Here is a 23217-nt window from a genome sequence, read left to right as displayed (position 1 = left end):
GTACTCAAGCATCTTTTCTTTGCTCATTCTCATGGCATTTGAGCTCAGGATTCCTAAAAGCAAGAAGTGCTCCCATCAAAATCAGACCCCCCTCCCTACAGAACCTAGGTTCTTCTTTGCCCTGAGGGGGTGCACACAGCTTCAAGAAGCTCTAGAGAGATTTCCAAACAACAGACTTATAGCGGAATCTGGAGAGGTGTTTTCATCTTCTGGTGTTCATTTTGCCTTAGTTCCTTGGGGTCTTGCAGCCTGAGCTCTGTCCCCAGAACCCCACATCCCCTGTACTATTTCCTTTCCTTGTCCAACAAGGGAGAGCAGAAGACTCACTTGCTGTCAGGAGGAAGGACATGTACAGATCATCTGGCAGCAGAGAGTCCTTCATGTCACGGAAAAACTCCTTGAGGAGTGCGGCCACATCGTGCACATTCTGAGAGTCGTCCAGCACTACATCCAGACCTTGATCAAATTCTTCACGGAGCTAGAAAAAGAGACAGAATACATTCGGTGGCTGCTCTGCCCATCACAGGCTCCCTACCGGCCACTCCTTCAGCAAGTCTCAGGCTTCAGTGGAGGTAGTTGGCTATACGGTGTGCCTAGGGGGCTAAAAAGAAGACTGTGCTCCCTTCACGAGGCATGCCATTCTCTTCAGGTCTATGGGGGAGCCCCCACCCCCACCAGTTTTTTCTCACTGAAGGAACAAAAGCATAAACATAGCTGATTTACCTTACGCACTCTCTGCTCAGAATATTCCAGGGTGAAAATCCCGACTGTGCTTAAGCCTGAAAGAAAAGACCAGGGGATGCTAAGTATCTGTGCTCACCGCCCCCACCCCCAGCATTTCCCTTTTCCTCCCCCATTTTATCCCAACCCCAACTGGTGGCCGGGGAATGTTTCAAGCCCTTCATCCCTTGACCTCTTTCCTCTCCCCATCTCTAGAACACCGTTCTTTCTCTTGAATTGCCTCCTACCTTGATTTAACCATCATTCTTGGCCCCTTACCATGCTTCTCAATGAAGCTGCAGCAAGCCTCAACAACCTGGGGGATTTGCTTAGCAATCGGATTGAGGCTCATTTTCCTTTTGGATCCCAGAAGTCGCTGGCCAATTGGAAAGGAAGTCTTGGAAAGTTGCAGGGTCTGCAGCAGCAGGGCCCCGTCCTCCAGTTCAGCCAGGCTATCCACAGAGACTGCACCCTGTGGAGAAACCCAGACTATGTTAAAATGGGGGAGCAGGAGGGTCACTCTGGACCTTCCTGAAGATTGCATCACATTCACAACAGGAGACATTCTCTCTGTGGCAAGCCAATTACACCCCTCCAACACGTTCTGTTCAGCTCCCCTTCTCTCTGAGGACACAGGCCTTGACCTTCCCGCCCCACATCCCTGGACACTTCAAGAAGGTCCCTGCCTGAAAACTGGAGGGTTTAACTCACTCGACGCCCACGGCGAGTAAACTCCCGGGGCAAGGAGGGCTCATCCCGCCTGCGACTGAAAAAGCCCCTGATGTGGCCAAACATCCTTTGCACCACATTTCCTCGACGACGGCCCGCAACCTGACCGGTGGCTTCTTCAATCTGCATCGCGGCTCTCAGTTCAAGTTGCTTGCGGCGGGTAAGCTCGTTCACAAGCACCTCTTCCAGTCGAATGCCAAACGTCTTGAGTGATACCGCTGGGGAGCCAAGGAGAGAAAGAATGAGAAACGTCTACGCTCCGCAGCGCTTAAATCAGGAGGAACTGCAGGGGCTGTAGCACTCCTCTAAGCAACCGCCCCCAGCCAACCCCACCCCACCAGACCCGCAGCGCCCCTCCCTGGGGAGGGAGCCAAAGGGACCCTGCGATGGTCTGGCTGAACGACTCAGCTCCACTCAACTACCCCGACGGGGTCTCTGCCTTAAGTCCTGCCAGGGGGTGACCACCTTGAAGCAATGAGGGCAATTTCTTCTGGGCAAACTGTCTGGGGTAGATTCACCCGGAAGGCTTAGGCATATCTGATGGGACTGCCCAGCACTCCTGTAGCTAGTGCGCCATTTCCTGAAATCATCCCCTGCGGGGTTTCTGGAAGCTGGGTGGGGGGGGAGGAGAGTGAGTCCCCCCCCCAGGGGCAGTGGGCACCGCCCAGTCTCCAGTAGCCAGGGACGCAGTACAGGAGGGGTGCAGCATTCTATTTCTTTACTAAGGGCAGTATGAGAGACCCTCACCCCTCTCTTGTCCTCTCAGAATCAGAAACCACTTCTCCAAGGTGTTTGGACGGTCAATAGGTAGAGCTATGGGAAGAGAAAAAGAAAACACACGCATTCTCATACAAGTAGGATTTGATAAGTGACTAAAGCATCGCAATGCATTGATCCACAGGGATTGGGGAGAGGGGCAAACAGCTCTGACCAGCCCCCCCAAAGTGTTTTACTTTCACTCAGCCTCAGTTTCCCCATTTGAAAACGGGACCAATCCTAACTACCACATATGAGACTCCAAGAATTTAACCAAGCCAGATAATCCAAGGCGCCGCGTGCGCAGCGCGCATCTTGTTACGCACCAGCAGTAGCTCAACACAACGCTTAAAACGTAAATTCCGGGGCTCCGAGGCCGCGGGACAGCGCAACAGGCGAGGGGAGGGGCTCTGCCTGCGGCGCCTCGGCTAGCAAGGGTCGCTAAGTTACTGCTGGCGCGCTTGCTTCCGGGATGCCGTCGGCTCCCAGCGCTGCGGCCGCGGGAGAAGCGGTGACACCCGCGATCTCCGCACTCCGACCCCCGCAGTGGCGGCTGCCCGCGGGGTCTCCTCGCCCTTTGCTGCGCTCCTTTTAGGCTGCGCCGGGCGAACCTGCGGCCCCCTGCACTTTTCATCACTGAGGCGGCACCCCTCGGCTCGCGTGACCCCCTGCCACCTCCCCTCAGTCGCAGAATCTGCACCTGCACCGCGGAGACCACTGGCGCGCTCGACCCCCGTCCTGCGCTGGGTCCCGCTCGCTCCCAGCGCGCCTCTCGCCTCCGCTCCCCGCACCCGCACCCGCCCTCCCGCTACTCGCCCGGATTGGCCCGTGTCTCTCTCTCACTGTCTCGCTATCTCCCTCTAACTCTTCGTCTCTCAACCGCGCTGTCTCTGTCTGTCCCAGTCTTCTCTGAGTGTCCCTCTGCGTCTCCATCTCATTCCGACTTGTTCTGGCACCTCACCTGGTGCGTCTGTCTTTTCACCTGTCCTCTGTCCACCTGTCTGTCCCTGGTATCTGCCTGTCTCACTGCCCCTCAAGCCCCCAGGCTTCAACCCAACTCAACTAATCTTCACCTCTTCCCAATTCACCAAACACCCTTCAACTCCCGCTCCCTCAGTTCTCCAGGATCCAGGAGAACCGGCCAGGTCCAAGACCAGAGGAGAGTCCCTCCCACCCTCCTGGAGCCCCAATTCGTCCCGTTCCGCCCAGGGGGTCCACTCGGCCCGAAGGCGAGGATGCCACATCCCGGGGTACTGCTCACCTCTTTCAGGTTTGAATTCAGAGAGGAAATGCCTGGCCACGAGTTCGTGGTAAGCAGTCTCTTGCAGCTTCAGACGCTCCAGCTCGGAGAGGCTGTGTATTGAGATCATCTTGGTCCTGCGGTCCGGGTTGTGTCCTGGGGCCCCTCCCAGGACGTTCACTAAAAAAATGAAGGTGGACAACAACAGCAGAGGGGGCATGATTCTGGGGCACAGTGTCCTTGCTGCCTTCAGAGAAGGAATGCAGCCTCCCATTCTGGAATCGGATGATTATCAGGACTGCATCATCCAATTGTCACTGGACCTGGTAGAGGGAACTATGGGGGGGGGAGGGTGGTAAAGGGGGAGGGAAAACTGGGAGGTGGCTTCACCCTCAAGCAGAGCTGCCTCTGGCTGCTTATTTAAAAAAAAAATCCAACTTAAAAAAAGCCAGCCCTGAACCGACAGTCCAGAAAAGAGAAAACCTAATTAGGCAAAAAGGAAAAAAAAAAAAAAAAAAGAAGAAGAAGAAAAAAATATTAAAAAAAAAACCAACCTTACAATTTTAAAATGCACATTAAGATAAGAATAAGGTAATATTTTTCCATTAATTATTAGGAACATTGATGGAGTTTATTTTTATTTTTTAATAACAATGCTTGATGCTGTCCAGTTTGGGTGAAATGGGCACATTCATCTAGGTTAGGAGCTCTGTAAATTTTGTACAACTCTTCCAGAAAGCAAACTGGACACGTGAGTCTGAAGCCAAAAATCATCCCCAGGCCCTTTGACCCAGTAATTCCCCTTCTAGGAATCTATCCTAATGAAATCTTCCTACAGACAGGAAAAACCATATGTACATGAACCATAACAGTAAAAAATTAAGGGAAAAAAGCTAGCCCAGCAACAAGACTAGTTATATAAATTATGGAATAGCCACAGTATGGAAAATTATGCAATCATTAAAGTGATGTTTACAAGGAGCTTTTAAACAACAAATATAAAATACAGAATTGTATTAATTATGATTACAACTATGTGAAGAAAAACATGAAAAAAAATAAAAGACTGAGAGAAATGCGCCCAATTACTGATGGTGTCTGTATCAAATAGTGGGATTTGGTTTGCCTTTTGCCTTTTATCTATTTACCCAAAATTGTGCAACTTGATTATGTTATTTTTTCCTGAAAAAATAAAACAACATCAGTTTGTACCAAAACAAACATCATTTCCAGGCTATTTCTAATGAGACTCTCTATACAGGATTGGTATAGTGAAGTTTCTTGGTGTATTGGCAAACCTGTTTTACATATCCCTTCTGCATGGTGCCCACTATCTCAAACTGCTCCCAGGTTGCACAGGATCCCCCAGTGGGGATCTCCCTGCACCCCACACAGCATCCTATCTTGCACATCCTCACCTCTATTATTAATTTGTTCTTTCACGTATGCATTTTTAAAAAAAGAAAAGAAAAGAAACCTGCATTAATTGTCTACTTTGTGCCAGGCACTAAAGATTCAAATATGAGCAAAGTAATAATACTCTTTTCATAAAGAATTTAACGGTGCAGTGAAGGAGATACATAGGTTAGCAACAACTTACAAAACCTTGTGATAAGTCAATCGCCCAAGATATAAACAAACTACTGTGAAAGCAGAAAGGAGGAAACATCTAAGTCTGCCTGGAGACAGGGAGGGGGGAGTGTCCAGAAAGAGAGAACAGCTTGTGCAAAGGCAAAGAGATGGGAGAGAGTTTGTTATATTCTTAAAGCTGTATAAAGGGGATGGAAGGAGATAAATCTGGATAGGCAGGAATGAGATCATGAATGGCCCTATAAGCCATGTTAAGGAGCTGGACTTTCTCCTGAAGGCAATAGGGAACTACTGCAGGGTTTTAAGTGGGAAGTGACAGAGTCAGAGCTGCAGCTTGGAAAAATCGCAGAGCAGTGAAAAACCTGGTTTGGGTAGAAAGCCTGAAGTAGGTAGATCAGCCAAGAGGCAAGAGATGCTGACACAAGTCAGTATCAATGGGGCTGGAGCAGGAGATGGATGTTATGGGTATAATTGACAGGACTTAGAGAAAATTTTTTATTGTAATGGAAAGGATAGCTCCGAAGTTTATGGTTTGGGTGAATGTGTGGATGCTTGTTCCTAAGAGAAGATAATTCGGGACATGGGGAACTAAACCTTTTGGCAAGAAGGGATGTGGTCACATGCTACTTTTCTGAGCTCCCCTTGCCCATGGAGTTTTATGATAATATTCTATATATTATGGGGGAGGGGGTGCTTAAACTCCAAAGATCAGGTAATGTGGCTTTGACAGAGAAAAGGGAGGTAGAAGTTTATCATCCAATAACCTATATAAATGAGCTCTGTCAAAAAAAAATCCCTCACTTCTTTTGTTTCCAAAATCCTCTTTTGCCCACTTTCCTTAATGGCCAAAGTCACACATGTCAGAAATAAATATCTGCCGGATAACTGAAGTTCAGTATGAGATAGGACGAGGAAGGAGTATTTCTATATCTTTTGAACTGAGCTAAGAGGAAAATTCTTAGCATACATATTTTTAAAAGAAGTCCCTTCAACTGAAAATCAATATCCCCTGGACCCAGAGTAAACACCTAAGCCCAACCACCAAACTGCATCCACAAAATGACCATCTTAACCAAAGGCACATGCAGAGAACCTAACCACAGTCCCAAACTAAGCAGCCAGTAATCCCCCATTCACAATGGCAGGTCCAAAATCTATTAGCCAAGGGTCTCATTCTGACACACACAGCCTAGCTCTGGATTGATTTTTTTTTACGTGGCTCCCTCTTTCCCTTTACCCCAATTTAGACATTTTTGTACCTGTTTTGGAGTTGCAGCTATTTCTTCTTGCCAAGGGTTACAATCTGGTCATCCAAAGAGTATAGCTGGTTCTTTCACCCAAAAATCAAGATGAAAATCAATCCCTCTTCTCCCCCCAAAATAAGGTGAGAACAAATAAGAGAACCTCGAAACAACGTCAGCCAAAAGAGAGAGAGAGAGAGAGAGAAGCCTTTGAGAGATGAGTCAGCCTAGATGCTTACAATTCCAAAGGAAATCAAAGGCCTTAGAATAAACTGTTTGTCATTGCCTCCTGCTCAAAGATACAGGGCTAAACTTAAGAGCAATCATATGCCACAATTCTGCCAGCAAAATTGACACTGTCTTGCTTGCCTTCAATACTCTCAAGGCACCAGTAGAATACCAGACAGAAGCAGAATTAGGACGTCCAGTGTGCGTAGATAAGAAGCAGATGAGCAGGTTGGGGAGGGGGGACCAATAACTAGGCTTCAACACTATGAGCTGATCACAAAAGGAGGCTCCTCACAGAGAACAAGGTGCTAAGAGACCTCTCTTGCTCCGAAGTGTCTTCCCCTTCCCCTTCAGCATGCCCTGGCATTGGCCTGAAGTGACCATGACATCAAAAAGGAAGAAGGAAGACAAAAGTAAGCCCTCTCAATTTCAGCATAGAATTCAACACATTTGCAAAAACAATATCCTTAGACAAATATCTGTAATGGTCCCTGGAGTCAGAGCTAAATAGAACTGAGTTCAAGGCCAAGCTTTGTGATTTCTTAGCTGTGCGAGCTTAGGACAGTTTGTTGAATTCTGAGCCTCAGTGGCTTCCTCTATAAAATCGGAAATGATCCAGTATCCATTTCACCAACTGTGTAAGAATTAAATGAATAATGTACATGTGATATTTAGCACTGGTTTTTAATAAACACATTGATAGTGAAGGTTCTTTGCAGAGGGCCTGACTTTACCAGAAAATATCAGGTTTCAAAAGTAATTACATAAAATTAGAATTTGTATCGATGCATCTGACTTAGTTCACTCTCTACTAAATTTGAATTAAATGAAAACGGGTAAAAAGATCTTGGGGGATTGTTGTGAATAGATCTTTCTTCTTCAATCTCCAATGACATCAGGGTCAAGTATAAAAAATTATCTTATAAAATTTAGAAAAACTAACTGCATAGATCCATTTTTTAAATGCTATTATTCAGATTAGTAAAATGCTTGTAAGTCTCAAAAATTTATCTGTCTTTTAAACCATCCAATTTCACATCGTCACTAGCAAAATAACATATAATTTCATTTGAATCAGTAAAGGGGCTAGGATATTAGCAGCTACCAAGAGAGAGAATTTGAACAAAGAGTAGAGGCACAACCAGATCAACTCTCCAGCAATACGAAGAGGGAAAACACACATGAGTGGCATCAAGCTTGTTCCTCACGTCCTCCTGAAACGCATGGCACAGATGGAGAAACAAATTAACAGAAAGGTCACCCTCTTCGACATAGTGAGGACAGAAATGTTTCAGCTAGGCATAAATCCACAGCCTTCACAATTTGGGGGACTAATTTACTCCATTGCCCCCATTAAATAGTTAGGGGTGGTGCAGTGCTCACTAGTAAACACCTCTGAGAGAAAAGCAGGACTGCACTGATGCCATCGATAGAATCCTAATAAATTAGGCACTTTATGGCACCATCAGAATTTTGCTTCTAGCCGTTGAGAGAATTTGGACTTTGAGAAATTGATAGTGTGCAGGGCTGAGTGCCCAAAAGGTATTGCATCTACGGTATTCAAATGTCTACAGGCAGTGACAATGGATAAAGACATCCCCATTAATATATCACAACATGAGAAAGAGATACAGGTCTCTAGATGAAAACATTCAGGCACCAATTTGGTCTGCTGGCACATTACCTCATTCGTCCCTGAGCATTAATGAGTTAGCCTTTAAGTTGCTATCCCATAACCTCCATTTCAGCAAAGGCTGCAGTTGTGATGAACAAAATGGCTCATTTTACCCTATGTGGTGTAATGCCCCAAAATAATTAAATTTGGGGGCAGCGTTCTTCAATACGTGAGTCAGTCCATCAAACCATAACAGAAGCTCATAAACCAAAGGTAGTACTGTTAAAATACATTCAGAAAAGCCCTGGTATCAAAAAATGTTTCCAGAACTTCTTAGATTAGAATGGATCAGAGATAGAAGGGACCTTAGCCATCATCTAGCCCAAAGCTTCCATTCTAGAGTTCAAAAAACTGGGGCTCAAAGAGAGACAGGAGATTGCCCAAGGCCACACAGCAATTTGACACAGAATCTAGACAAGAACCCAGTTCTCAGACCTAGGGCTCTTTCCACTGCCTCATCCACCCTTGCTCTTAATAGCTACAAAATAATACATAGCTAAATAATGAAATCAAAAGCATGGACACATAATCAAAGCCTGATTTGATAAACCAAGGGAGGTCATATCCGAAGGTACAACAAGATATAGATATTCTCAGTATTATCTGCAGTATGTGTCAGAGTGCATAATAGTGCTGGCATCACAAGCTGTGTCACCCTTTATCTCTTTTTTCCCTCTCGGTTGCTGTTTCTATTATGTTGTGGCAGAAAAAGTAAAAAAAGTAAGATGTTCCATCAATAGAAGGTAATTTTTTAATGTCTAATTTTTCTTGTGCTTTTCATGTTCCCAAAAGCTTTCCACATGTCCATTATTTCCCGACCCTAGCACACAATAGGTGTTCAATGTGTTTGTTGGGTAATCATAGGATTATAAACTCTTGACAGTTTTGAGAGAACATAAAGGTCTTGTAATTAAAACAGCTATTTGTGATTCATGGATAAATGAATCATGCCACTTTATTCTCACAACAACCCCTGGGAAGGAGGTAGGTTTGGTGTTATGTTCCCATTTTACAGATAACAACAAACTAGGACTCCAGAGAGGTTGTAACTTAACTGAAGTTGCACTAACATGCCATGGAGGAATACAATCTGGGAACTAGACTATCCCCAGGCCTGGTCTTGCCCTTCCCACCAAACCACAGTATTTCTTGGTATACATCACCAACATCTGCTGCCTGGAACTGGGATGGCCTGAGTCAAGATTATTTTCTTTCCTAAGGAGATGGCTAGATTTTGAGGTCTTTCTTTATGCACACTATTCTTGGGAAATGGGAATGAAGGTAGATGATTGATAGGATAGATAAGAAGAAGAAGAAGAAGAAGAAGGAGAAGGAGAAGGAGAAGGAGAAGGAGAAGGAGCAGAAGAAGAAGAAGAAGAAGAAGAGGAAGAGGAAGAAGAAGAAGAAGAAGAAGAAGAAGAAGAAGAAGAAGAAGAAGAAGAAAGATATGATAGGTAAATAAGATAGGTAGATAATGATAGATAGAAAGATACAGATATATATGGTTTTGAAAAACACTATTATGAAAGGTAGAGAAGAGGAGTGAATAGAAGAGAAAAGCACCAAAAGCCCTATGTATTCCTCCCATCATGTCTCTTGCCTCAGCCCACTCCCCAAGCTGACAGCATGGCATCCTGAAAAGGTCCTGAGATATGGACTAGAACTTGGGTTCAAATCCCAGCCTTACCACCTGTAAGTTCACACACTCACCAACCAAGTCACTTAGAGCTAATTATCTCACTTTTGTGAGCCTCAGTTCCATCACCTTACAAAGTAAAAACCATGATATCTATCACGTGTGGCTATGGTAAAGATTAAATAAAAGACAGGGTGACATGAAAGAATCCTCCAAAGGGTACAGTGCTGTACCAAGGTGAGGAATTGTCCCCCCACCCCCGCCAAATACCTGAGAGTCATATTTGAAAGGAAGACTGAGCAGAAGTGCTGCTATCTGGAATGAAGCAGACAGTGCCCCCATTGAAGAATGCCCTTGTACCATCCATAGAAGGTAAAAGTGGGTACCACATCCTGTCAGCAGGTAGCTCACTTTCAGAGGGGATGAGTTGAACTGTTTCTTCACTGGGTCTTTCATGATCAGGAATGCAAGGCAACTAACTGTGGGGGTTGGGGGGAGATCAGCCTAGGCTCTGAAATGTAGAAAAAAGTTAATTGGGCCACAAAAGGGATTTAGTCCCTACCTTTGGTTTCCTCAGCACAGTGTGCAAGCCATCCATGTTAGGGATGGTGGAGGAAAGGGGGGGCCATCTGGGGTGGAAAGTCCCAGTTCCTGTCCTTGAGGTCTTACAGCCTAGTTGAAGGTCACATAAATGTCAAGAGTCTGACATGGGTCTAACATCATCCTTCCCTGCCCTCATTTAAATACATTTCCTCTCCTTTGTTCCTTTAAGGAATGTTAAGAATTGACTATTTCTTCAGGTCCACCAGCGCTACTCAGACCCTTATTCAACTGTAGGTTTATAGTATGCATTCGGTAAACTCTGATTCATTTTTCCCATCTTCTCAACTCCCCTGGTTCCAAGCCCCCTTCTTTAAGACATATTCCCTTTCAGACACACACATTTCCTCTCACAAACATACACACACACACACACACACACACACACATCCTCATGCGTTCTCACATATGCATTTACACACACATACACACACACAGAGAGAATAGACTTACCCAACGTATTTGCTACAACAGAGGGAAGGAGGAGGCTCTCAATTAAAGAAAGAACCATCAAACATTTGCCCCTCTAGACCACAGCTGGGGTTTCTACAGAGTGGGCACGAGAGAGGAAAGACCAGTAGGGACACTTCCCCAAACCATCTGGACAGAGATCTGTCAAGGAAACCTTCAGAATAAAGTTGTTCTCCAAATCTGTGCTGAGAGCTACCTCTCTTTCACCTTTGTTCCCCCACTCCCACCTGCTTCCCTTCTCCTTTGATTGTATCTCCCCCAAGAAGCATTCAATTTTCTGCAGTTTTCTTTTTCAAAATCCTGTCTGAATGGCTGTCATAGGGAATTGGGGCTGTGGGAGATGTTTTCCTGATAGGAATGGTATTTTTAAACTACATTTAAATAAACGTATTTTTTTTAAAAAATCAATGTCTACCTACCTGTATCTATCCTCCTTCAAAATTACACCACTGTCTTGGCTATGACACAGTGCAAAAAAGAAAAAACAAACAAACAAACAAACAAAGACCCTAGACCAGGAGTCAGGAGGTCTGCCTAGTTACTAAGCAGCTGAGTGGCCTTGGGCAAGTCTGTGAGCATCTCCAAGTCCCAAAACACAACCAGTGTCATTTATTATTATCCGGTTTATCTAAGAACACGGTGGAGACACAGTCCTCACTTCTGCCTAGTCCTTGATTCTTCTACAGGACGTAGCCCCCTCCAGGACACAGGGCCACGCTACCGCTGCCCACAGCTGGAAAGAGAGAGCATCGCTGCCCCTTTCAGGCTTCTGTGCGCCAGAGTGGAGAGTGGGTCTAAGCGGGTCTCCCTCTCCCTCCCTAATGGAGCCCTAGCCCGGTAGTCTGCCCTCTACCCAGAGCTAGGTGAAGGTGAAGGGAGGGGGAGCAGGGTGAGGGGGAAAGGGACAGGAACCGGCCAGCCAAGACTTTGCGCCCTCCTCTCGAAGGGTTGTCCCGGGCCACAGGTTGCCGCTGCGAGCGTGGTCAGGCGGGGTTGCGCCCCTTGCGTCTCGCCCCTACGTGGCTCAAGAGCGCGCAGAACCTGCAAAGTTAAGCAAAGCCCCGCCGCGCGCAGAAACCACTCTTGCTGCTTGCCGCTGCCGAGAATTTGAAAAAGGCAATCTTTCTTGCGTGCTCCACGCGTGAGCCATTGAACGCGAAAAGCTGGGCACCTAGTTCAGGACCCGCAGGCTTCCTCTCCCTCCCGCACGTCGGGCGCTCCGCTTGGAGGGCACTCACCTCCCACTCAGCCCCTCGAGGGGCTGCACTCAGGCCCCTGGAGCCCTGCCCCTGCACTACCTCTTGGCGACTCTCCTGGTCCGGCCAGGGAATAAATGGCTGCGTGAGCCGCTGGTCAGTCCTGCGGCGCGACTACGACCCGTCCTGGGACGAGCTGCAGGCGCTTCGAGCGCTTCGCTCTGCCGCTCAGATTCCCCCACTCTCTCTCTGAAGCTCCCGCGGTGGGGCAGGAGCTGATTCATAGCAATTTTCTACGCAGCAGCCAACTCAGTGCCTTACGCATACCTGTTTGCTAAATTCCCGGGGCTACTCCCACTGTTTCTCATCATACCCCACAATCATCTCTCCCTTTACTCAAAGCTGATTTCTCTTTCAAGATTCAGCCCAAGGGTCCCTTCCTTTGAGGGCTCCCTTTCTCTTCCGTTGGCCATGCCACACAATCTCACATTACAGGCGAAGGAAAGGCAGAGGTGGAGGTTCAGATGGATAAGAAACTTACCAAAGGGCATTGAGCTAATTAGTGGCAGAGCCAAAAGGCAGGCCCCAAACTCCTGGAACCCCGCTCAGCACACTTTTTGTTACCCCTCATCACTTCCCTTCTGCCCTGACTAGTATGGCATTGAAGGGCAGGTGGCAGCCCTTTGCACACAAGGACTGCACAAGGAGCGACTCCCGGCCCCTCCTTGCCTCACTCTTCCTGATCTTTGTTCGCCATCTTGTCCAGGGCCTCTGATCTTCCAAACTCAGAGACAAGAAAGATCATTTTGTTCAGAGTTCAATGAACAACAAAGCAAGCAGAATTCCTCTACCTATCTGGATGAGAATGGTCTCAGTAACCCACCCCCAACACACACACACACACACACACACACACACACACACACACTACTACAGTCTTCATCTTTCTTTTTCTATCTTCTTGGCACCTGGAGAAGTCAGAAGGCCATTCACACCTGCCCAAACCATCTTACCTTCTAATACTGCTTCCAAAAACGCCTTCTTCTAATCTGCAACCCAACAATCATATATTCAAATCACTATTCAGCCAAGCAAAAATGTATTATTCACAAGCACAAAATATTCTCATCTGACGCAACAAGGGCAATACGGGGTTATAAGCGCAAGATCTCAAGTGGGGAGAATTTCAAATACACAATTACACTCCCTCCCAGTTGAATTTTCTCCTCTCCTGGATGAAGTAAATGGATGAAGGGAGAGTGTTGTTGACTGGATGGAAAAGAAAGAGGAGAAGAGTATCAAGAATGTCAGAGACTCTAGTTTAGCCCAGCAAGAGGGAAGGAGAAGGAGCAGAGCCTAGGCAAAGGAGAGGAGGAAGGAAGGGGAGGGGGAAGGATAGAGGGCAGTTGCTGACCCCAGGCATACATAGGTACTGAGGTAGCCAAGGAAGACATGGACTTATTCCCCAAAGGCTCAGAGATGTGGCTCATAGGGATCTGGCTTGGAAATGAGATCCAGAAGCCCAGTGGCGAGTCTCTCTTAACCCCTAGCAAAGGGAGCGAGCTTCTGGCTCTGGCAGCAGCATGGGTGGCGCTCTTTTCACTAAAAGTACCACCTCAGCACCAGCGCTACCAAGAAGGCGCCCTCTTCCCCTGCTCCTCTTTCCTACCCCCACCCCTCAGTAATTAAATAAATCTTACCCACCACAGGAATGTAATTTGAATGCTCAGGGTGGTTTTCCCTTCCTTTGAAGGAGAGGATCTCTCCCTCCCCACCTGCTGAAAATGGGCTGGGTGCTGCCCCTTTATACATTCTAGAGCACCAGATCAGGAGAGGGGGAGAGAGGGAGGGAGCGGCAGTTTGAGGCTGGTCCAATTTGTCCCTGGCATTCTCTCTCTCTGTCTCTCCTCTTGGTTTTTTATGCAGCCCCTCCTTCTGGCCCTGGCAGCTCTGCTCCCCTTCCTCACTGCAACATCTTGCAGCCAGATCCCCCACCCTTGTGATAAGGGACTGATACTGGGGTGCACCTTTCTGGTGATGCTTGCTTTCCAATGTGGGATCTTATGCTGATATGCCAGGGAAAGATCTGAATTGGGGGTAGGTGGGTGTCACCGAAGATGAAAAGAGAAACCCACCCAGGTAGCCAACCGCCTTGAAAGCAACACGGGTTGGCTTTGGGGGCAGCCAGGAGACATGATTTGAACCTGAGTGCATAAGGAGCCAATTTAGGCAGAGGACTGGCAGGTTATTGGCTTGAGTTACAGTGATTGTCTTGGTAACATAAATACATAAAGACTGCATGACATATTAGAAAGTAGATGATGATTGAATATCACTCAGCCTCAGTTTTCTCAACTGCAACATAGCGGAATAAATGCTCACCACATAGCACTAAGGGGAACAGTGTGTGAAATAACACTGGTAAAATACTTAGCACAGGGCCCAGCACAGAGCCCCTTGCCCACTTAACTTCCTTCTGGTGTTGAGAACAGGAAGGAAAAGGGCTTGCCCAAGGTTATACAGCAAGTATCCAAGTCAGGATTGGAACCCAGGTCTCCCAAAGGATGATTTCCACTCCACTTCCTCCTCTAAGAAGCTGCCTGGCTATCCTTTGGGACTTGGAGGGGTAGAAGTGTGGAGGTGGGTTAGGTGCTGACTATGTTTAAGCATATAGACGTCCTACCACTTAATCCCAGCCTCAAGGGCTCAGGCTTCTGCTTTATCCCCTTCTGATCATCACTCAGGTAGTATCCCCTTGCCATCTTGGACTAATTCATTGTCACTTTAGTGCCACCTCTGCTGCCCAACTCTGAGATAGTGACTCACCCTCTAGCTGGCCAGGGCCTCTGCCCTCCAGGAAAGAGGCTCTCTTCTTAACTGACTGCAGAAGCCTCAGCCACAGTGAGACAACCCCCTTCCAGGGAAGCTTAGGGCTGGAGGGCTTTGAGGAGGAACGGAATAGCCCCCTATTCAAAAGCCACTGCCCTCCATCCCCACAATGCCTGGGGTGCTGCTATTGGAATCCTCTCTCTCGAGTCCTTATGATAACTCCTTATGTGCCCTTAAGTCTCAGTGTTTCCAAGGGATTTCACCCAGGGCGTCACTTTGCCGCATGTATACAGCCTGTGCTGTATCTGGCACTGTGCTAGGCACTGGCAAAGCATAAGGTAAGAGAAGATGTCCCTGGCATCCAATGAGTGTTCATTACAACTAAAAAATAACTCAGCAACTTGGAAAGGGGGAGAAGAATTTGGGGTGGGGGTGGGAAGGGTTTAGGAAGTCCCTGTGAGAGGTGAGGTGATGGGCAGAGTGGCCTCACTGCAGCCCCAAGGACTGGGGCTGTGAACTGAAATGTCCTGTGGCTAGTGAGTGGCATCACTAAAATCACTGGTGCAGGCATTTCCCTTAAATACAGCACATCGCTTAAGAAATTGAGTGCTAATTGAACCTCTGTCCATCTTCTGGCTTAGAGGCATTACCTGGTGGCCATATCTCCGGCCTCTGATCCCCCTCTTTCCCAAACTCCCAAATCTTTATCCTTGGTGAGGGTTAGGGAGAGGGAATGGAAGGGAATGGACATCCTTTGGATTTTAACTGGAATTAGCACTTTACATATATTTCCTCCTTTAAATTTCACACCCACCCCGCAACTTAATACAGTGACCTGCCAAGGTAGTCAGCTGCGAAGTGGTAGAGCTGGGATTCGAACCTATACGGACTCCGAAGCTTGTGCACTTTGCACCGCAAGGCGCTTTACACAATGCGCCGCCTCAGGCGGAAGTCCTCTTCCTCCTCCTCTCCTTCACCCGCTGTCCATCTCTACAGAAAGGAGGCAGGCGGAGATGTTCATCTGGCCGCGGAGTATTCTAGAGTGACGCCTGTAGCCCGCCACAGAGGGAGGGGACCTCAGACTGTCCCGCGGGGGCTATGCCGCCAGACGTGCAAAGCACCCTAAGCGACACTACCGCCCCCTGCCGCCGGTGGCTCCCTGGCCAAGGCGGCTGTTCTCCAGAGGGCTTGTGCGCTAGAAAAAGCTCACCGACTGCCCCAGAGCTGTCGCGGGCTGGTGCTGGGCAGCAGATAGCCCTGCCAGATTTGTTGGCAAAAGCGGGAAGGAGGAACATTTATAACGCCCTACTATGTGTCCAGCGCGGTGTCGGTGATTTCTAATAACCATTGCCTTTTATGTAAAAATTAGTTGCTTTGCAAAATAGTGAGCTCTCTATTAGGAGACGTCTTCAAACTAGATTGGAACAGGTTTCGCAAAAAGCTTTTCTGCAGATCTAAACTCCTTACTTCTTGAAACCAGTAAAGCTTTCCACCCCTAACAGTTGCTCACTCTCCCGGGTAGGAGGGGAAGAAGCCCCCACCCCCTCCCCCCCCTCCCCCCGCGGTGGGGAGCAGAGGTCAAAGCTGCGAAGGGGTCTGAGAGGGGGGCTGGGGGGAGGAGCCTCCGGCAGGGTGGACCAACGCAGAATCAGGGTCCCGGCTGGAGCTCACGTGCCCTCCGCCCGCCGGCGGATTCCCCAGCCCTTCCAGTTTTCCCGGGTTCGGACTGGATCCCGTCTGGACCCAACTCACTCACTCCCTTTGCTCGGGAATGGGGAACAGGCGGGTTAATGGGAACAACACCCCAGGTCAAAGGGAAAAGAGCGTCTGTGCCCGCAGAGCCTCGCCCGCCCATCCCCCCCTCCTTGCTTCCCCCTCCTCCCATCCTCGCCCCCTTCTCTTCCGCCCTGAGGGAAGGAGGGGGCGGGCTGTATGTGTATGTATGTATGCATGTACGCGTGTGTGCGCGCGCGCAAGTGCGGTTCGCCTGTGAGTTCCGTGTGTGGCTGGGTGTGGGGTGTGTGTGCGTGTTGCATGTTTTAGTCCGAGTGCTGGGTGTGAAGTGTATTTGGTTTGCGCTCGGACGTGGAGCGTGTGTTTGTGCGATGTTTGTGTGTGCACGTTTGTAGGTTGTATGTTTCTGCCCGATGACAGTGTGACTGTGTGGGTGCGGTCTGGATACGGGTGTGTTCGATGTATGTTTCTGCCGGGGTTTGTGGTCGTGCTGTAGTGTGTATGTGTATGCAGTGTGTGTATGTGTGTGTGCCCGCTGAAGCTTGTGTGTATATATTTGTTTGGTGTGTGTTTACCCTTAGCTGTGCTGTGTCAATGTGGGTTTACGGGCGGTGGTTGTTGTGGTGTGTAGTGTGTGTGCTTGTGAGCAAGGTGTCTTTATATGTGAGCTTACTTAAGGCGTGTGTGTTCAAAGGTTTGTGTGTGTGAGGGTGCAATGTCTGTGTGTGTTTGAGTGTGATGTATTCATGTGTGTGGTGGGGACGCATGCAGCCAATGTACGTGCTAGGATGGAGGGCTGAAGACCGTGTGTGTCTTGGAGGGGGGTCGCGGCGTGAGTTTACCGGTGTGGTGTGTGAGAGAGCACGGGGTTGTCTAAAGAATCCAAGTGGCTGTGTGCTTGGTGGCTTTTTTTTTTTAATTGGGGGTGGAGGGGGGCTTTGCACCAGGACTGGGACGAGGAAGGAGATAGGGGCCCGCGACCTGGGCACAGTCTCCCCTCGGCCTGATCTGCCGGCTCTGGGTCCGCCGACCCCCCGCTGTGCGCACCAGGCCCGCTGGGGGCTGGGTGTGAGCTTACCTGACTGCTTAGAGGAAAGAAGAGGAGGGCGTCGCACGTGATTGGCCAGGTAGGGCGCCTAAGGCGCGGTTCAGGGGCTGGTGGGAATAAACTGGAAAGATTCTTGGTCACTGATTCCCCCCCCTCCCCCAGGAGATCCCAGTTCGTGCCCAGCAAAGCCCAACTATTAGCTCAAGGCTTGGCTGTTTCACACCTCTTTGGCTTTGTGTGGGCACATACACTTGCCTGGAATCCCTTTCCCCCTGGGCCTCGTGAAAAACTCCTACTTATTTTTTTAAGACCTAACTCAGGAGTCACAAAACTTTCTCTGCTTTTCTGTACCCCTCCCTCCCAGTTGAGGGCTCCCTCCTTTGAGCCATCATAGTTACACTCTTCATACTTCTCATGACACGATCATGCATAACTGCGATTATTTGTCTCTCCTTTTAAACTCTGGGCTCCTGTAGAGAATGCCTGGTATATAGTAAGAATAATAATAGTGATCATGATAATGTTACCATTTATTAAGCACTTATTGTATACCAGACATTGTGCTAGTGCTGTTACATGCATTATCTCCTTGAGTCTTCACAATGACCTAATGAGGTAATTAGAGCTATGACTTAATATTTTGCACATCACAAATCGAACTCAGAGGAGTTAAGTAACTTCTCCAGGGTCACACAGCCAGTGGGAGGCAGAGCTGGTATTTGAATCCAGGTTTGCCAAGCTCCCTAAACCTTTCTTCTGTTCCAGGCAGCCTCACCAAGAGTCCCTCATTTCTGCTAGGCATTGAAGTCTCTATCAAACAGTATCACTTCCCAACAAAGCTTTCTTTGGAGTTTACTGACAGCGCCAAGAGTGCTCAGCATAATTACTTTTCTTTGTCTCTCAGACAGCTGATACCTTCTCCACCTAATTACCTGCTTTGTTGACACCTCAAAATCTTTAATTACTCTAGGCTCATAAGCACCTCACCACCTCCAGTTCTGGGAGCTCTCCTTAGGCTGGTGCTGAAAGAAAGAGCAGAGAATGAGCATTTTCTAGCCATAGGGTCAGGGGAATTGGGTATGGATGGGGATGGGGGTGAGGGGTCAGGATGGAGTAAGGGAATGATTTCACAGCTCCCCTGGGACCTATTTTTATGGCATTACCACCAGAAGTTGGTATGTAGTAAATTTCAAGCAGACCAGTCATCTCCATATGAAACTGCATATAGAAAAACAAGCAGAGCCCCCTCAAAAGATTCCTGAATGGGTCCCATTTTGTATTATTCATGTTTGGCGGGGAGAACTGTGCTTACCTAATGGGTTCATGCTGCTCTAATGCCTTCCAAGCAGCCTCATCTGAGAATTTCAAATTAAAACAATACATCGCATTTTGGGGGAACACATTTACTGGGGGGGGGGGTTGGCTCCGTCACAGCTAAAGGGCCGCTGGAAGAACGGGCTTCCAGCTCAGCCCCCAGGGAACCAGCCTAGACTGCCGCAAAGAGGTCAGGGAGTGGATAGAGAAGGACAATTCAACAGTGGTGAGTCACTTCGCCACTTTTCAGGGGGGAAAGCAGAAAGCGAGGAGCACGATTTAAATTGCCACTGTTATTATTGTGCCCTTTCAACTGGCACAAATGAGCCTGGTGTGCGGACGAGAAGCAGCTGTAACATCCATAAAGCTTCACCCCCAGCTGGGCCTGGGTCAGCACCTCATCCTGGGTGTGCAGGAAAAGCATTGCCTAAACTACTACATAGCCAGAAAGTCTTTTTTTTTACAGTGCAGGGTGGGGGGGGGTTGCTAGAGAGGCTAGTGTAAGTCACACAGGGCACAGAGTAGCTGAAGCCCCTTGGTAAATCTGTACAAGAAGTTCACGCAAACTTTGGTGTCTCCCAGCATCTGGTCTCAGGCACTTGGCTTTCCTGCTGCTTTGGGGGCCAGTCTGACACCTCCTCACTCTCCTCTGAATATACCAACTCCACTTCCGCTTCCTCACAGTCGATCCTGTGAGGCTTCTGCCTCCCACCCCTACACACATACGCTCAACCACTGGACCACCTATCTAAATTCTTTTGTGTTAAGTCCCACCTGAATTCATGAAGACTGTCTGGTTCACTCCAGTCCAGTACTCTGACCTGTGAAATGGGGAACAAACTTCAACTTTGAAGAAGCTAAAAGCTCCAAGGTGCTTTAATAACCCCCATTACAGGCAAGGAACCAAAATGTGAATTTTATTGAAGAGGGAGACCTTGGTTTTCACAAGAAAAATGTGAGTAAAACCCTTTAAAGATGAGGACCTTCAGACAGCTTTGAGCTTGTATCCCAGCTCCATCACTTACTTGCTCTGTGATCTTGGGAAGGTTACTTCATCTCTCAGAAACTCAGTTTTCTCATCTGTAGATTGGAGCTGTTAACACCTGCCTTAGACATGTTCAGATGACAAGGAGGTAAAATATGGAAAGTGTCAGCCAAATGTCTAACATGTCTAATAAATGTTCAAGAAAAGGCTAATTCCCTCTCTTGCTTTCACTCACGCCCTGCCCATATAGCCCAGAGGGTCTCAACCGGGGTGTTCAGGTACTGAAGCCGACTGACTAAGCCAATTTTCCTCATTACTGTTGTGTCTGACACTCTTGAAATAGCCCCTCTTCTTTTAGGGTGATGTTTTTATCAGCCCTAATGCAGCCCGGAAGAACTGGACCCTAAGTCCAATTCTCACTCTGCAGTTTCCCCTGGCAGTGTTAATGAAACCAACGTTTCAGACGTAATACTCCATACAGGAAAGTTTCAAACTAACTGCTCGGCATCTAGACTTCCTCCCACCCCAGCTATGGACTGAGCTCCCCAACCCTCACTTCACACCCAGTCCAGACCCTGTCTCTTAAGTGTGTGCCATTGTACCCAAGAGAAAGACAGCATAAATATTCCTTGGCTAAACTGCCCCCACGACTTCTGTTTTGTTTTTTTGTTTTTGTTTTTGTTTTCTACCTCTAACCTAGAAATTAGGAGGGGCTCCCAAGGCCACCCTTTTTCTAGCAGCCACCAAGGTTGGGGGGTAGATGAGGGGAGCGATGATGCTTCTCTGAGATATATTTTGCAGCACCTAAAATACTGTTCCATTTAGTTGTTAGTTATCTGTTCGCAGTTAAAGGAAAATAAAATCTACCCTTTGGTAAAGTAAGAGAAGACCCCGATCTGTGCCCTTTCCTCCCTGATGCTATTGCCTCCCTCTAGAGACAAAAACAAGTCACTACAAGCTGAAGCTGCATTTGGGCAGAGAGTGGTGGGTGAAGGTTAAGAAGTTGAGGGTAGGGGGTGGATATAACCTCAGGGAGGGATAAAGAGGCTACAGAGTAGAGAAGTATTGAGAGTCATGGCAGAAAAAGCTCTGAGAGGCCGGGCTTCAGGCGCTCCCAGTCTCTGGAGGATGCCTTCAATTCCTCCCTCTCCTTCACCTCCCTTATTCGTCCTGCATGCTACTCCTCACTGACCCTGGACTCCACCATGCAAGATAAGCTATTAGTGAGTCCCTCTGAGGATTTAGGAATTTAAAATCTTCTCTAGTTCCTACCCCTGTCGGCTTCTGAGGAGGTCCTGCAGCCCCTGCTTAGTGGAGGAAAGCGGGAGGGGTAACAATTAAGGGTCAGCCAAACTATACAGAGAATTGTTGGACCAGGGGTTCAAGATAGGCCCCAGGCATTTAATAAGCATCCCTGAGTGCAGGGACCTACCAGTTGCTGGGTAGCAGGTGCCTATCCCGAGGAAGCCGCGTGGTTTCTCAAGAAGTGTATCTGAGACGTGACAGTAGCTGCCAAGGCTCATCAAACATGCCATCTACCTACTTCTGCTGATACATGTGAGAACAAATGATACTGCCAGAAGGAAACAGAAATCGTTTCCTAGTGACTCAGAGCCCCAGCAATAAGGACACAGGTGGTGTTTGCATTGCATCTTTCAATTGAAATGTGCACCTTTTCATAGAAAGGAATCTATAAGTAGTCAAGCAGATCAAAGACCAGAATTTGAACTCTGGGCAAGGGAACATCATCAACATTGTACTGACCACCTAGTAAATGTCTGCTCTATATCAGCATAGCGCTAGAAGCTTTGCATGTGCTATTTCTTTTAATCTCACTCAAGCTTTGAAATCGGACCAAAAGGGGTTGTAATCCTTGCTCAGCTACTGTGTGGCCGTGGGCAAGTTACTGAACCTCTCTGAGTTTTTGTCTTTTCAATGAAGATGATAATACTTACCTCAAAGAGTTGTTATGAAAGTTAAATGAGATCATTTGTGTAAGATGACTGGTACACAGTAAATATCTGAAGAAGGACTAAAACACATCTTTTTGAACCATAGAAGGCACTTAATATAATGATATCTCCAATAACAATAATATAACTATTATTAAATAGTTATTAAAAATCATAACGATTATTATTTATAACCTGGAAATGTAGGTATTATTATATTATTTTAAAAGAGGCTAAGAAACTTTCTTATTGCAAAACTATAAAAGCAGGTTCAAACCAGTTCTACCTTTTCCCACCCAGTGTTAGAGGACATTTCATGATCATTGGGAGGATCACATTTGGCTGACCTGATTTAGTCATTACACTTAAACTAAAATTTGAAGAAAAAAATCCCTTAGATTAAACTATGTATAGTGGGATTTTAGATCATTGTAATTATTTGTATACTATAGGCCTTCAGTTAGCCTTTTAAACACCTCTTTAAATTATAAGAGTAATTTAAGAACAAACTTAATAGAGATTTTGGGAAACAAAGAAAAAAAATAACTATAATCCCACCAACCTAAAAGGATCTCTTAGTTTACCTTGTGGCTGAATTTTCTTCCAGTCTTTTAAAAATGCATATTTGACACATAAATCATACCATTTTCCACGTCGCTACATATTCTTCATGAACAGCATTTTTATGGATGTAGACTTAGTCTAACAAGTGGATATGTCATATAGTTTATTTAACCATTCCACTACAGTTGGACATTTAGGTTGTCTTGGCTGATAAGTGTGAAAAAGGGAATGAAACTGCTTTTCCTGTTGCCATCGTCACCCTCAGGGACCTGGTATCCTGCTCTATCAATGCCCAATATGCTTTCTGTCATTTGATATTTAAGCTTGATGAATGTCAGCTCTACTGCTGGAGCCTGAGGTACACTTGCAAGAGTATTATTTTCTACCAGTTTTCATCACACAGATTCTGCATTCTATCCTTATGGTTGGTAAAGCATGGCCTAACCTAGGAACCTAAGCTCTATAGGGTGTCACATTTTTTTCCTATGGAGAAATACCTTTTGAAGTGGAAACAAATGATTTTCAAAGGAACTTTGGGAAGTCCTGCCATTAGTGGATGAGGGTGCTAGTCTGATGCTATGACCAGGGAAGTGGGGTGTCTCATTGGCAAACTCGCCCCAGCTTTGGGAACTAATCCTGTGCGGCTCAACCAGGCCTGGCCTCAGCGAATCGATTGGGTCCCATCCCCAAGAAAAGATCAAATTTGTAT

At 47.3% G+C, this 23217-nt stretch overlaps 1 protein-coding gene across 6 annotated transcripts in view; it reads right to left on the bottom strand.

Annotated features, from left to right (window-relative positions):
* Nucleotides 1–23217, bottom strand: part of ARHGAP36 (Rho GTPase activating protein 36) — a 174829-nt gene that overhangs the window by 4177 nt on the left and 147435 nt on the right. For 3 of the 6 annotated variants that reach the window (XM_036839099.1, XM_036839096.1, XM_036839095.1), the window contains 6 exons: nucleotides 3467–3625; nucleotides 2191–2262; nucleotides 1432–1667; nucleotides 1000–1192; nucleotides 724–779; nucleotides 328–478 (listed from right to left, as the gene is read on the bottom strand). In XM_036839099.1, coding sequence (XP_036694994.1) covers nucleotides 328–478; nucleotides 724–779; nucleotides 1000–1192; nucleotides 1432–1667; nucleotides 2191–2262; nucleotides 3467–3575 — 817 coding nt within the window. In that variant the 5' untranslated portion in view covers nucleotides 3576–3625. Of the gene's footprint in view, nucleotides 1–327; nucleotides 479–723; nucleotides 780–999; nucleotides 1193–1431; nucleotides 1668–2190; nucleotides 2263–3466; nucleotides 3720–17723; nucleotides 17801–18625; nucleotides 18716–20032; nucleotides 20113–23217 lie in introns of those variants that run through there. The other 3 variants (XM_036839098.1, XM_036839097.1, XM_036839094.1) reach the window with 3 other exon arrangements.

Source organism: Balaenoptera musculus, chromosome X (assembly GCF_009873245.2).
Source record: "Balaenoptera musculus isolate JJ_BM4_2016_0621 chromosome X, mBalMus1.pri.v3, whole genome shotgun sequence".
Taxonomy (NCBI): domain Eukaryota; kingdom Metazoa; phylum Chordata; class Mammalia; order Artiodactyla; family Balaenopteridae; genus Balaenoptera; species Balaenoptera musculus.
This window is presented reverse-complemented; position numbering and strand designations above follow the sequence as displayed.